Source organism: Belonocnema kinseyi, chromosome 9, assembly GCF_010883055.1.
Source record: "Belonocnema kinseyi isolate 2016_QV_RU_SX_M_011 chromosome 9, B_treatae_v1, whole genome shotgun sequence".
Classification (NCBI taxonomy): domain Eukaryota; kingdom Metazoa; phylum Arthropoda; class Insecta; order Hymenoptera; family Cynipidae; genus Belonocnema; species Belonocnema kinseyi.
In genome coordinates, this window is record NC_046665.1 from 84,906,916 (window position 1) to 84,920,215 (window position 13,300).

The window sequence follows — 13,300 nt, forward strand, 5'->3', positions numbered from 1 at the left end:
TCCCCCCCTCGTGACCTCACACCGCCGCCACCTCTATGTCCCCTCCCCTAATGTCCCATCTATTACTTCCCCTCCTTTGAAAAAAGTTTGACGGACGGAGAGACACCCAAACGAAACTATATAAGGGTTTGAGCCCGGGGCTACGAAACCCAAAAAATGTAGAACAACTAATCGTAAGATAAAATTATTATTTTCCTTCAAAATGAATTGAAAAACTTTCATTAAGTGATTTGAAATAATTTGTTCAGTCTTATAAAATAAGTCATCCTAATGTAGATAAACAAAAGTTTTATCAATATTTAAGGTTGTAAAGTGGCAAACTTTCTCATTTATCTAAAATTTGTAAATTTTGATATTTCTAAATTCTGTAACTGTATATTCTATAAATGTTTTCGTGAAAATTTCAGCAAAAAAAAATTCTAAAAATATGTGACAACATGCATGTTGCAGGTGAAGGTTTTGCTAATACAGATACAGAGCTTCAAAATTTTCAGATGTTTAGAAGTTATTTTGCAAGTGCGTGAAAGGTGAAAAAGTACTCAACTTTCTGTGTACAGTGATGTAGAGAAAAAATAATCATTTATTAACAAGTTATTAACAAAAGGTAGGGAGGTGAAACCTCCGAAACTAAGGAACGTACAGAGATGATGCATGAAGCAAATTTCACATTTTTGGCCTCTGTTAATGTTGCACGTATTGTCAATGAGCGAAAAGTTGCACTTAAATGTTTAAAAAATTATTTTCTTCTTGGAAAAGTACAACAGCGCGTGTAGCAGTAGCACCAGAAAAGTCCCCTGCTGAGAGTGCGGTTGCCTCGATTATCGTAGTCTTTTGTATTTTTCCAGAAAGAAAATAATTTTTTAAACATACAAGTGCAACTTTTTGCTCATTGACAACACATACACCAATTTTAGAAACCAAAAATATGTAAATTTTTTGAAGAATCATCTCTGTACCTTCCTTAGTTTCGGAGATAACACATCCCTACGTTTTTGTTAATAACTGATTAGCAAATGATTAATTTCTTCTCTGAATGACACTATTGTCACAGAAAGGATCACCGAAAACCATATATATCTTCCAATACTTTTGAATTTGTAGGTTATAATATTATTATATTCACCAAATGAATTGAAGAAGGCCGTTAAAGTGAAAACGAAAGTATAGATAATCCTCATTTTCTTAATGTAGAGGACAAACTAATTAATGCTTTATTGAATAATTTGGTTAACAACCGTAACTAATGAATGTTCCATTGTATCATTATAGTACAAATATATACATAAGCATTCGTTATCTCACAAACATGCTAGATAGCGGCATTATAGGCATTATAATCAATTAAAAATGATATTATAAAAAAAAAGAAAATATGTTATCCTACTATATTCCTTGCTAATCTGACTATGGGACTACAGTTTATTTAATTTAAAGCTAAAGGGTGGCCGCTGGTCATGAAAAACTTTTAAATGAGGGAAGAGTCAGAGAGTGACTATAGTCACTATTTAGAATAAAAAGATCAAAGGTGCGTGATTTTAGAGCTACAATTTTTACGTTCTTTAAAGTCTCCGACTCTACGATCTAAAAGCATTGAATTCGAGACCTGAGAGCAAAGAAGGATGGCCTAATGCCTGCAACTTCGAGATCTATGTTCTAAAAGCAAGGGTTACGAGATATTAGTTCTCGCTCCATTGCGTGATAAAATCAGGAAGCAGTGCCGTGAATTAATCTCCCGAAATGTGTACACAGAGAAAAATTGCATGTGATTAATTCACGGCGCTGCTCCTTGGTTTTATCACGCTTTTAATGTATGCTTTTAAAGCATAGGTCTCGACATTTCAGGCATTAGGCCACGTTCCTTTGTGGTCAGGTCTCGAATTCTATGCTTTTAGATCATAGACTCCGAGACTTTAAAGCACATAAAAATTGCAGCTCTAAAATCATGGGCTTTCGTGAATTAATCTCTTGAAATTTTTCTCCGTGTACCTATTTCTAAATTTTCTTGAACTTTTTTTGAATATTTCAGAGTCTTTGAAAAGATACCAAGGAATTTTCAAATGGTTTCAGTAATTTGAAAGAAACCAATGTATATATTTTGTTTAATTCTAAGGCATTCCGTTTTTTTAACTGAATTTCAATAATTTGAAGTAACTTCCAAGAATTTTCAGCTATTGTTTAAACTTCCAAGAAGTTTTCAAGAACTATCATTAGGTGCAAGAGATTTCAATATATTATAAAGGGTTTGCAATATTTGAGGGTGTTTCCAAAGATTCCAAGAAACTTTAGATAGAATTTAATTATTGGAATGTATTCTAAAAAATATTAAAGATTCTAGTGTATTTTTATATTCCAATTTTAAAATTGCAATTTTAAAGAGTTTAGAAAAGTGTCAAGGAATTTCAGAAGATTTTAAAGTATTTAAAATATTTCAAGGAATTTTTAATACATCCCAGTAATTTAAAGGTATTCCTAAAGATTTTAATGAATTCAAGGTCAATAATCAATAATGATTTTTAAATGGTCAATAGATTTCAGAGAATTTTAAAGGTTTTGAATTATTTTAGGGTATTTAGAAATATTACAAGAAATTTTCAATAGATTTAAATAATTTATAGGTGTTCCTAAGAATTTTATAGGTCTTATGGTTTTTTTTAAACTTCCAAAACATTTTCAAAAACTTTAAAAAGTTTCAAACGATTTGAAATATTGTAGGGTATTTTAAAATGTCTCAAGGAATTTTAAATAGATTTCTATCATTTGAAGGTATTCCAAAGAATATATAATTTTGAAGGGCTTCATAAAGTGTAGAGCTTTTAGAAAATTTAAAAGGAATTAAAAGATTTCAAGGATTTTTTAATATATTGCAATAATTTAAACAAATTTTTAAGGATATTATAGCTTTTACGATATTTTTTAAAAATTCCAATTTTGAAGATCTTTACAAAATTTCAAGTGATTTCAAAAGATTTCAAAGGATTTGAAAGATTTTACGGTAAATATCAATAATTTGAAGTGCTTCTAAAGGATTTTTAAAATTTTGAAATATTTTGTGGTATTTTTAAAGATTCCAAGTAATATTTAATTGATTTCAATAATTTGAAGAGATTTAAAGAATTATTTATTTTTTAGAGCATTTTAAAAATTTCCAAGCAATGTTCAAGAGCTCTAATAAATAAAAGGGATTTCAAAGGATTTTAAAGCTTTTATGATATTTTTAAAAAATCCAAGGAATTTTCAAGAGCTTTACATAGTGTCAGGGAATCTTAAAAGATTCGAAATGTTTTCGGGAATTTCCAAAAACCTAGACAAACAAGGTTTTTCAAAAATATTTGGAAGAACTTCATATATTTTAGGGTATTTTAAAAAATTCTAAGGAATATTCTATTTATTTAAGTAATTTCATATGATTTCAAATTATTTACCCATTTTATGGTATTTTGAAAAATTTCGAGAAAACTTCAAAAGCTTTATAAGGTTTCGAGGGATTTCAAGGGATTTCAAGGGATTTGAAAGGATTTTAAATATTTTAGGTTACTTTTTAAAAAATTCCGAAGAAATTTCAATTTATTTCAGTAATTAAATGGGATTTCAAAGAATTAAAAAATTTCAGTATATTTTTATAAATTTCAAAACATTTTCAAGAGCTTTTAAAAGTGTAAAGCGATTTCAAAATATTGCAAAGGGTTTGTAATATTTGATGGAATTTCAAAAGATTCCAATGCCAATTTTAAAGAGATCTTTAAAAAAAGTCCAAGCAATTTCCAAGGATTTAATCGATCTTAAGAGATTTGAAAAACTCATTTTAATCGATTTTCTAGACATTCAGGAAATATCTCATTTCATAAAATTTCACGAAATTTAGTAATACCTATTATTTTAATGGATTTCAAAGAATTTATTCATAAGAATTAAGGGATATCGTAGGTATTCAAAGATTGTCAAATACTTTTTGCAATTAATTCGAATTCATTTTAAATTCGCCCAGAACTTTCACTACTTAAATCATTGGATTTTTTTATATTTTGTTTTATGCATCTGGAATTGTTTTAAACTCACTTTGAATTATTAGGAGTTTTATTGAATTCTTTGGAAATTTTCTAAACTTATTTCAAACTTACTGAATTCAATTAATTTTTTCATATTTATTGATTGTTTTCGATTCACTCGAATTTCATTAAATTCACCTTGAATTTTTTTGAATTTTATCGTTACAAGATAAGAATGTTGGTAGATAAATATTAATGGCCTGAGAAAAGTCATGAAATTAATAAAAAAAGAAGATTTTGCGGCCATTCTGAACTAGTATTATTATAGGATTCAAGATGTTTTCACTTTGTGATTATTTGTATCCTTTATTTTCTAATTTGTGTAGGAAATTGATGTTGGAAGAGAGTTAATAAATGAAGATCTGGCTGATTCAGAGGAAGAAGTTCTATCAGCAGCTAGCTCAACAATATCCATATCGAGACGTAATCCGGATTTTAAAAAGAGTACTTCTCCCCCTTCCGTCTCGAGCAAAAGTCCTGATCCTCCAGTACAATTAGGAAATAAAAATAAGGTTATTCAAGAAATCGATCTTACCACACCTAAAGTAAGTAGTTGAATAATTAGGTAACATATAGTGCTCCGCGCTTGACTGGTTAAACGTTTTAACGAATTATAAAATTAAAAAAAAATTAAATTAAAATTAGAATAATTTCTATGTTTAACCGTATAAACATTTAACCCGTAGAAAAGTTCATTCGGTTAATTTTTCCATCGTTTGAGATTTATTTATTATTTTTTACTTCTTATTTATTTTATTAATTAAATTAATGCAGTAAAAAATCAATTTGATTTTCTAAGCAAAGTTTTCGGTTCTCTAACATAATATTTAAAAATTAGTAAAAAATGAGCTTAATTGTTTATTTACAATATTATTCTTTAGCCTATAAATTATTTAAAAATTTATTTATTTATCGCATTTTCTCTTTTCAAAATTCATATTCTTTTCTTTTTGAAAATTAAAACAAATTGGCTGAATTTTTTTCTTAGTTGACTGAATGTTTTTTGGTTGAAAGATCAACAATTTTTGTAGAAAATTCAACTGTTTCGTAGCAAATTCAACCATTTTTATAGAAAATTCAACGCTTGAGGTAGAAATTTAATCTTTTATGGTTAAAAATGCAAATTTTCGCATGAAATTAATTCATCTTTTTCGGTTGAATCGTACTGTTTTTTAATAAACTTAAAATTTTGGTCGCTTGAAATATCAACTATCGTATAGTTGAAAAAATGTTCTTTGTTTTCCTAAGTTAATTCTAAATCTTCCGAATTCGAGAAATTTGAAACGTAAATCACAAAATTTAAAGAATTATTTATTGTAAAACTTAAAAATTGCTTAGTTTTTAGTTTTTAAACTTTTCAAAATTAAAAATAAAATTTTTGACGAGTCACAATTAAGAATTCTTGGAGTTTGAAAATATAGAACATGCAATTTATTCAATTTTCAAGGTTTGCAATTTTAACCTGATTTTAGCCTGAAACTTTTTCAATTTTAAAGGTGTAAATAAGAATTTCTAAATATAGATGATTTTAAAGATTAAAAAATCAATGTCTTACACTTTTCGAGAGTTATAATGGCAAAATATTTAATTTTAAATATATAGAATTGCAAATTATTCAGTTTTTTAGATTGTTATGTATGTTTATTTTGGAGAGTAATTTTAAAGATTTTAAATTTAAAGTTCTAGAATTTCGTGGATTTAAAATGGAAAATTCTTCAATTTATATGACTTTGAAGATAAAAAGTCAATAGTTTTCAATTCTAAATCTTCCAAATTGAAGAATTATTCATTGTTAAACTCAAAACTCGCATTATATTTAGTTGTAAAACTGTTCAAAATTAAAAACATCAATTTAAAAAAATTATAATTTAAATTTCTGCAATTTTGTAGAGTTACAATTGAGGATTCTGGAATTTAGAAAATATAGTATTGCTAATTATTCCATTTTCAAGATTTATATTTTAAAGATTTTAAACTTACAACATTATTTTTGAAAAGTTAAACTTTTAAGATTTAAGAATAAGAAAAACTAATTTTAATTTTCAATTTGAAGATTTTGCAATATAAAATTCTTCAATTGCAAATTGTTCAATTTTCGTTATATTTTAATAATGATATTATTCAGCATATAATGCGTAATTCGAAAATCGTTTTCCGAACAAAATTTGCCATTTTCGATTTTGATTTTTAAGCGTACATTTTTAATTTAAAGAATTTTAAAGTTCAGTTTTGGAAGACTTAAAAAATTGTAAATTAGGGATAGAAAACGTTTTTATTTGATCAACTGTAGACATAAATAAATTAATTATTTAAAAAATTGAATTTATTAATAAATTTGTTAATTAATTTTATTTAATTTGAAACTGAATGATTTGGTATAGAAAGCATTGAATCTTTAAAATGTATAGGAGCTTTTAAACTTAGAAAGTTACAATTTTAATTTTTCTATTTAATAAATGATTTATTTGCAAGTTCAATTTTTGAATTTTTATGTATAAATAACAGTGGAACACTTATTATTTGTGGAATTATTTGGCCAATTTTAAGAGATATTCAGATCTTTTGAAAAATTTTAATTAATTAAGAACTTGAAATTATTTCAAATAATTTAAACGAAGTGTGTCTTTCGACAAAATCCGGCTGTTCTTACCGAAATTCCGGCATAATTAGTTATGGCCTGATTTAAAACAAAATTTAGATTTTTGCAGATTTTGTACAAAAAATTTATAAGCTTCGTAAGAATTATGAAAGGCTTCAAATGAATAAAAACATTTTTTTTAACTTTTAATTTTTCTATCTTAAAATTGGTTAAAATACTAAAATTCTAAAAAAAAAAATCAATTTTTCATTGATTCTACAATTTAGAAGTTAGAAAATGATAACATGGATATATTTTGAAAAGAATCTGCACCATTGAACTCTACAATTGATAAAAAGTTCTAAATTTTTTAGTTATTGACCATTTAAAAACAACATTTTTTAATTGAAAGAATTTTAAACTACAATTTTAAAAGTTAAAATTTTAAGAGTTTTACTTTGAGTACTTTAATTTCCAGTTCATTTTTCATTAATTCAAATGGAAAAATGGTTAGCTTCGGAGTTCGAATTCTTAAATTTAATTGACAGTGAAAAGTGTTTACGAGCCGGGAAATGACCGGAATTTTTTTCTTCGATTAAAACGACCACCCTGTTCGTTACTTGAATCAGTGACTGGAAATGTAACAAGTTTCTTTAAAGTTAATTTAAATGAAAAAAGAAATTGAAAACGATGGAAAATTGAACCAAATAAACTTTTCTACGGATTAAATATCAAATCGATCGAACCTAGAAATTATTCCAATTGTTTAGAAATTTAACCGATCAAACGCTAATTTCTGAACATTTTAAATTTGCGTCTTGCATTTCCTGTTTCAATAAAAAAAAATATATATATATATTCGCAGAGAGGAAGTAGTAGTAGGCACGTTGAGGAAATTGATTTGGTGAGTCCGCCAAAAAGCCAAACTTCCCTATTCATTGACAACGAGAGAAGGTCAAACTTCGAAAACGGAAGCGGGGATCATTCTCGAGTCGACAGGAAATCCAAATCGAGATCACCTCCTCGTGCCGCCCCAGCCGGTTATGAGAGCGACTTATCAGGAGGAGATTCAGACCTCGAAATGGAATAAAAAATTATCTAAACTAAGTACCCACCCAATATCTCACCAAAAAACAAGACAAATTCATTTTATTTTTTTCAATCATTAACATTCGCGACATTTGAGCATCTCATTTTACCAGTTTTTTCAACCCACGTATAAAAATAAAAAATTCAATTTTCCTATACGATTACGGTGTGCAAATAAGTAATAGAAAGTTTTGTCAAGTTAGAGTTTTGCAATTGTTATTAATCCACAGAAAAGATTGTGAAGTGGCAGCTAACCGTGTGAAGGTGATTTCATCATTTGCGGATGAAAAATCGTACCTTAAACTCAATTTTTAACCCGATTGTTGATTTCCAAAAATCAGGAAACAATTTCTTATGGATCTAACATCTTGTAAATAGAATCGTGATAATGATTTCCTTGATAACGGAGAGTTGACGGTGTGTTTTTACTTTCAATCGTACCATTAAAATATATTTTTGAAAGTCATTATGACTCAGTTACGTTAAGTTCTGTTTTTTCTTTTCTTTTCAATCAAAGACGCTTCCGCCTTGATTTCTTCTTGGAGTTACGAAAATTTCATACGAATAATATTAATTTGTGATTAGAATTTCTTTATTTTTGGAATCTTGACTTCTCTGTAAAATTTATTTTATTTTAAGAATATTAATTTGGTTTTGTTTCTCTCGATTGTTCGAAAAGCGAAGTTTCTTCGGACATTGTAAATGTACTATCTTCGCTTTTTTCTCAGTTCTTTACTTCGATGTAAATAAACATAGTAGCTTTAAGAACGATTAATAAAAACATGTATTATTTTAATGGCGGTACATTTTTTTTTAATGGATTAAATTGGTTTTTTATTTTTTAAATAAAAGTTCTTTTCCAGTTTACATTTAAGCATGTATAATAAGAACTATTCAATATTGATTGCTTTTTTATTTGATAAATTTAATATATAAATATAAGTTAAATATAAATATAATATTTGCCATATAAATATACCATATGCTTAAGATTTCAAATCAAAATATATTGCATTTTTAACAAAGTTGTGAAATTTTCAATAAAAAAATGAATTCTTAACAAAAGAAATGACTTTTTTTCGACTAACAACTCAAATATTTGTCTTTTGAACCCGAGAAGATAAATTTTCAACGATACTCAACAGTAGCATTTAAAACCAACAAGTTGAAATTTCAAGCAAAAGAGACGATTTTTTAACAAAAAGTTGCATTTTTAAATCAAAATAACGTATCTTTTAGAAGTCTATTAAATTTTCAATAGAGCTTTAAGAACGATTAATAAAAACATGTATTATTTTAATGGCGGTGCATTTTTTTTAATAGATTAAATTAGTTTTTTATTTTGAATACAAAAGTTTTTTCCAGTTTGAATTTAAGCATGTATAACAATAACTATTCAACAATGATTGTTTTTTTATTTTTAAATATTTCCATATAAATATAAAATAAATATAAATAAATATAATATTTACCGTATAAGTATTATACTATATAAATATACCTAAATATATATAAATATAAGGTTTCAAGTCGAAATATATTGCATTTTCAACAAAGTAGTAAAATTATCAATAAAAAAGATGAATTTTCAACAAAGAAAGATGAATTTTCCAGAAAAAATTTAACTTTTGTCACAGAAAGCTAAATTCTTGACTCTGGAGTTAAATTTGTAACGGAAATATAATAATTTCGTACCAGAAGAGATTAATTTTGAACAAAAAAGTTAAGTTTTTAACAAAGAAAGATGAATTATCAACAAAAAAACTCAATTTTTAACGAAAAAAGTTATTAATTCTCAACAAAAAGTTCAGCTTTCAAGCAAAAGAGACGAATTTTGAACAAAAAAGTTTAACTTCAAGTCAAAAACAGGTACTTTTCAGAAGTCAATTCAAGTTTTAACCAAAAAAGATGATATTTTATCGAAATAAGATAACCTTTTTACCGAAAGATAAATTTTCTATCTAAAAGGATTAACTTTCTATCTAAAAAGAGGAATTTTCAATAAAACAGTGAAATTTTTGACCAGAAAAGTTTAGTTTTCAATTTAAAAAAAATCAATAAAATAAATTAGCTTTCAACCCAAAAATTCACTTTTTAAACAAATAGATCAATTGTTAACAAAATAATAAAAATAAAAATTTTTATGCAAACAAAATTAATTTTGCACGAAAAATACAAATAAAAACATTTTCAATAAGAAAAAAATTAACTTATGACTACGAAAGATGAATTTTCAACAACAAAAAAGAGATTAATTTTCTACAAAGAAAAACACTAATTTTCAACTAAATACGTAGTTTTTAACCAAATGCATACATTTTTAACCAGATAGTGAAATTGAAAAAAATGTATTTTCTACCAAAAAATACGTATTTTCGACGAAATAAATATTTTGTAAACCAAGGAGTTTAAAATTTCAACTAAGAAGATTATTTTTTCTATTTATTGAGTTATTATTTATTTTTCATTATTTATTGTATCTTATTTATTATATAAATTTTCAACTGTTACAACAAAAACTTTTTTTCATAATTTTTGGTTCATATTTTTTTCATTTCTAAGATTTGGTAACTTTATTTGTAATTAATTTTCAATTAAAAAAAACAAACAAATTTTCTACAAAACATTTAAATATGAATTTTTTACTAAGAAGTTAATTTTCGACCAATCAGTTCAATTTTCAACAAAATATTCGGAGTTTCAGTTTAAAAAATTAATTTTCAATAAAGTAAAAATAAATTTTTAACCAAAAAATTAACTTTTAAGAAAAAAGTTCAGCCTTCAACCAAGTTTTTGAATTTTCATCCTAAAACATGAATTGTCATCAAATTTCATTAAATTATCATCATTCATATTTTAGCAAAAAAGATTTTAATTTTAAATAAAAAACAGTTGGATTTAACCCATAAAAACAAGCTTTCAACAAAAACTCGCATTTTTAACAAAAAAATGGATTTCCTGTAAAAAATGACAAATTAAATTAAAAACTAGGACCGTTTGAAATCTACAACTTTAGGTAAATATCTTTTTAGTTTTTAAGCTGAGGAATATAAATTATAATGATTTTTCTAAATTGAACTGTACATAAAAGATTACAAAGTTTAATAATACTTGATTTTACAAAAAGATTCGTAATCTGTTTAAAAGTTAAAAATTTTCATATTTTAACAAATTTTTTCAATTGGAAAGTCCTAATTGTTAAACAAATGTAAACGCTCAATTGAAACTTTATCAATTATTTTCAATTTTAAAATAACTTTAAAGCAATATATTCATAATTATAGTATTTTATTAAATTCAAAATATTCTTTTAGTCTAAAATTTGAAATTTTGCAATTCAGAAAAAGAAAAATTGCTTAATATTTAGAAATATGTTACTGTTAATTTGAAATCAGTAATTATAAAACAAATACCGAAAAAACTAAACTTTAAACGTTACAATTTTAATTGTTCTATTTGCAGATTTCGAACCAAAAATTTAGGAGCTTTTTAGGAATTATGAAAGGCTTCAAAAGAATAAAAAACATTTTCTTAAAATTCCTAGGAAAATTGCAAATGAATTCTTATTGAAAAAAAAAATTAATTTTAAGAGAATATTTAAATAGATTTAAAAAGATTTCCAAAAATGTCAAAAAAATCTGAAATTTGAATAAATGTAAAACAACATGTAGATGTTTGAAAATGTTGAGAAAAAATTTTAAAGCCTTTCAAGGATTTTAAAACTATTTATAATGACAATAATTTTCCAATTTTTAATATTTCTAGCTTAAAATTACTTTAAATGATTCTCAGCTCAGTTTTTATAACTTCAAATGGAAACCTTTTAGCTTTAAATTTCGAATTTTTCAATTTCATTGACAGAGATATGATTGTGAACCGGTAAATTTGATAAAAATAAATTTATTTTGAAAAATTCATTATTTTTGGTTGAAAATTCAACTGTTTTGTAGAAAAATTTTTCTTTTTAGCTTGAGAATTCAACAATTTGGCTGACAATTTTTTTCTTTCTTGAATGAAATATATTTTTTGGTTAACCCTTTAGTGCCCGGTGTAGAATTTTGCTACGTTCACTATTTTCGATTATTCTAATTTTCAGGTAACGAGCTTGGAATTCCGCAAAATAAATGCATGCATTAGATCAAAGTGGAATATTCCGCATTTCGTAAGGTGGTTGAAAGTTATCGCATACTTGATAGAAACCAAGAAAATTAAAAAAATTAAAAAATAAATTTTTCCATAAATCGATCAAAAAACGACCATATATTACTACTAAATTTTTTCAGAATTGTTATTCAACAGAATCAGGGCACATACTTTTTGAAATCAAGTTTTTTGTTAAACTCTCAATTTCGGGATAAAAATTCAAGTGTTTTCTTGAAAACTTATATTGATGGATTACAAATTTAACTGTTTTGTAGAAAATTTGTTATTTTGGATTATAAAATGCAACAATCTGGTTGACATTTTTTTCTTCCCAGGCTGAAAAATATTTTTCAGTTTCAGAATCAACTATTTGATAAAAAGTAACTTTTCCGGTTGTAAATTAATAATCTCGGGTTAAAAATTAAACTTTTCTGTGAAAATTTAGTTGGTTTAAAAATTCAATAATTTGGTTGACACTTTTTTTCTTTACTAGAAAATCTTTTTTGGTTGAAAAATCAACTATTTTATTGAACATCCATAATTTTGTATTGAAAATTCAACTATTTTATAGAAAGGTCGTTTTTTGGCTTGTAAATTCAGCAATTTTTTTGGTTGGAAGATCAATTATTTGTTTGGAAAATCCACTTTTTTGTCATAAATTGATCTTTTTTGTTTGAAAATTTTTCTAATACCCATAAAATAATATACATTTTCTTATTTAAAAGAATATTTAAAAAGGTTTCAAAAATTGTCAAAAGTGAATCTGGAAGATTTTAAGGAAATATTTCTTATTTTGCAGGACTAAAAAAATTAGAAATAATTCGAATAATTTTAAAAGATGCTTAGAAGTTCTGAAAAAATGTCAATAATAACTTACAATTTTAATAAATGTAAAACTAGATGTATATGTTTCAAAATGTTGAAATACAATTTTTAAGGTTTTTAAGGATTTTTAAACTATTTAAAATTAAAATAATTTAACTTTTTATTTAAGAAGTGTTCATTTTATAACAAAATGTTATTGTCCAATTTTTAATATTCATAGCTTAAAATTACTTAAAATGATTTGCTGTTCCGTTCTTATTACCTAAAATGGAAAATTTTTTAGTTTTAGATTTCGAAATTGTAAATTTCATTGACACAGAAAAACATTTGCGAAACGAGATATTTGATTATAATTTATTTCTTTTGGAAAACTCATCATTAAATTCTTCTGTAAAAATTTCGTTTTTTTGAAAATTCAATAATTTTGTTGACGTTTTTTTCTTTACTGAAAAATTTTGTTTGGTTGAAAAATCAACTATTTTATTGAAAAATCCATTTTTCGTTGAAAATATAGTTGTTTTCTAGGACATTCGTCTTTTTGGCTTAATAATAGAGCAATTTGGTTGACTTTTTTTTTATTGAGGGAAGCTTGTTTTGGTTGAAAAATCAATTTTTTTTT

The 13,300-nt window shown here is 25.1% G+C and overlaps 1 protein-coding gene across 2 annotated transcripts in view; it reads left to right on the top strand.

Annotated features, from left to right (window-relative positions):
• LOC117179497 (tudor and KH domain-containing protein homolog) overlaps nt 1-8,509 on the top strand; it is a 77,280-nt gene extending 68,771 nt beyond the window's left edge. For both annotated transcript variants that reach the window (XM_033371364.1, XM_033371363.1), the window contains exons 8-9: nt 4,373-4,591; nt 7,490-8,509. In XM_033371364.1, the coding sequence (XP_033227255.1) occupies nt 4,373-4,591; nt 7,490-7,714 (444 nt within the window). In that variant the 3' untranslated portion in view covers nt 7,715-8,509. The remainder of the gene's footprint in view (nt 1-4,372; nt 4,592-7,489) is intronic.
• Nucleotides 8,510-13,300: the final 4,791 nt, after the last annotated feature.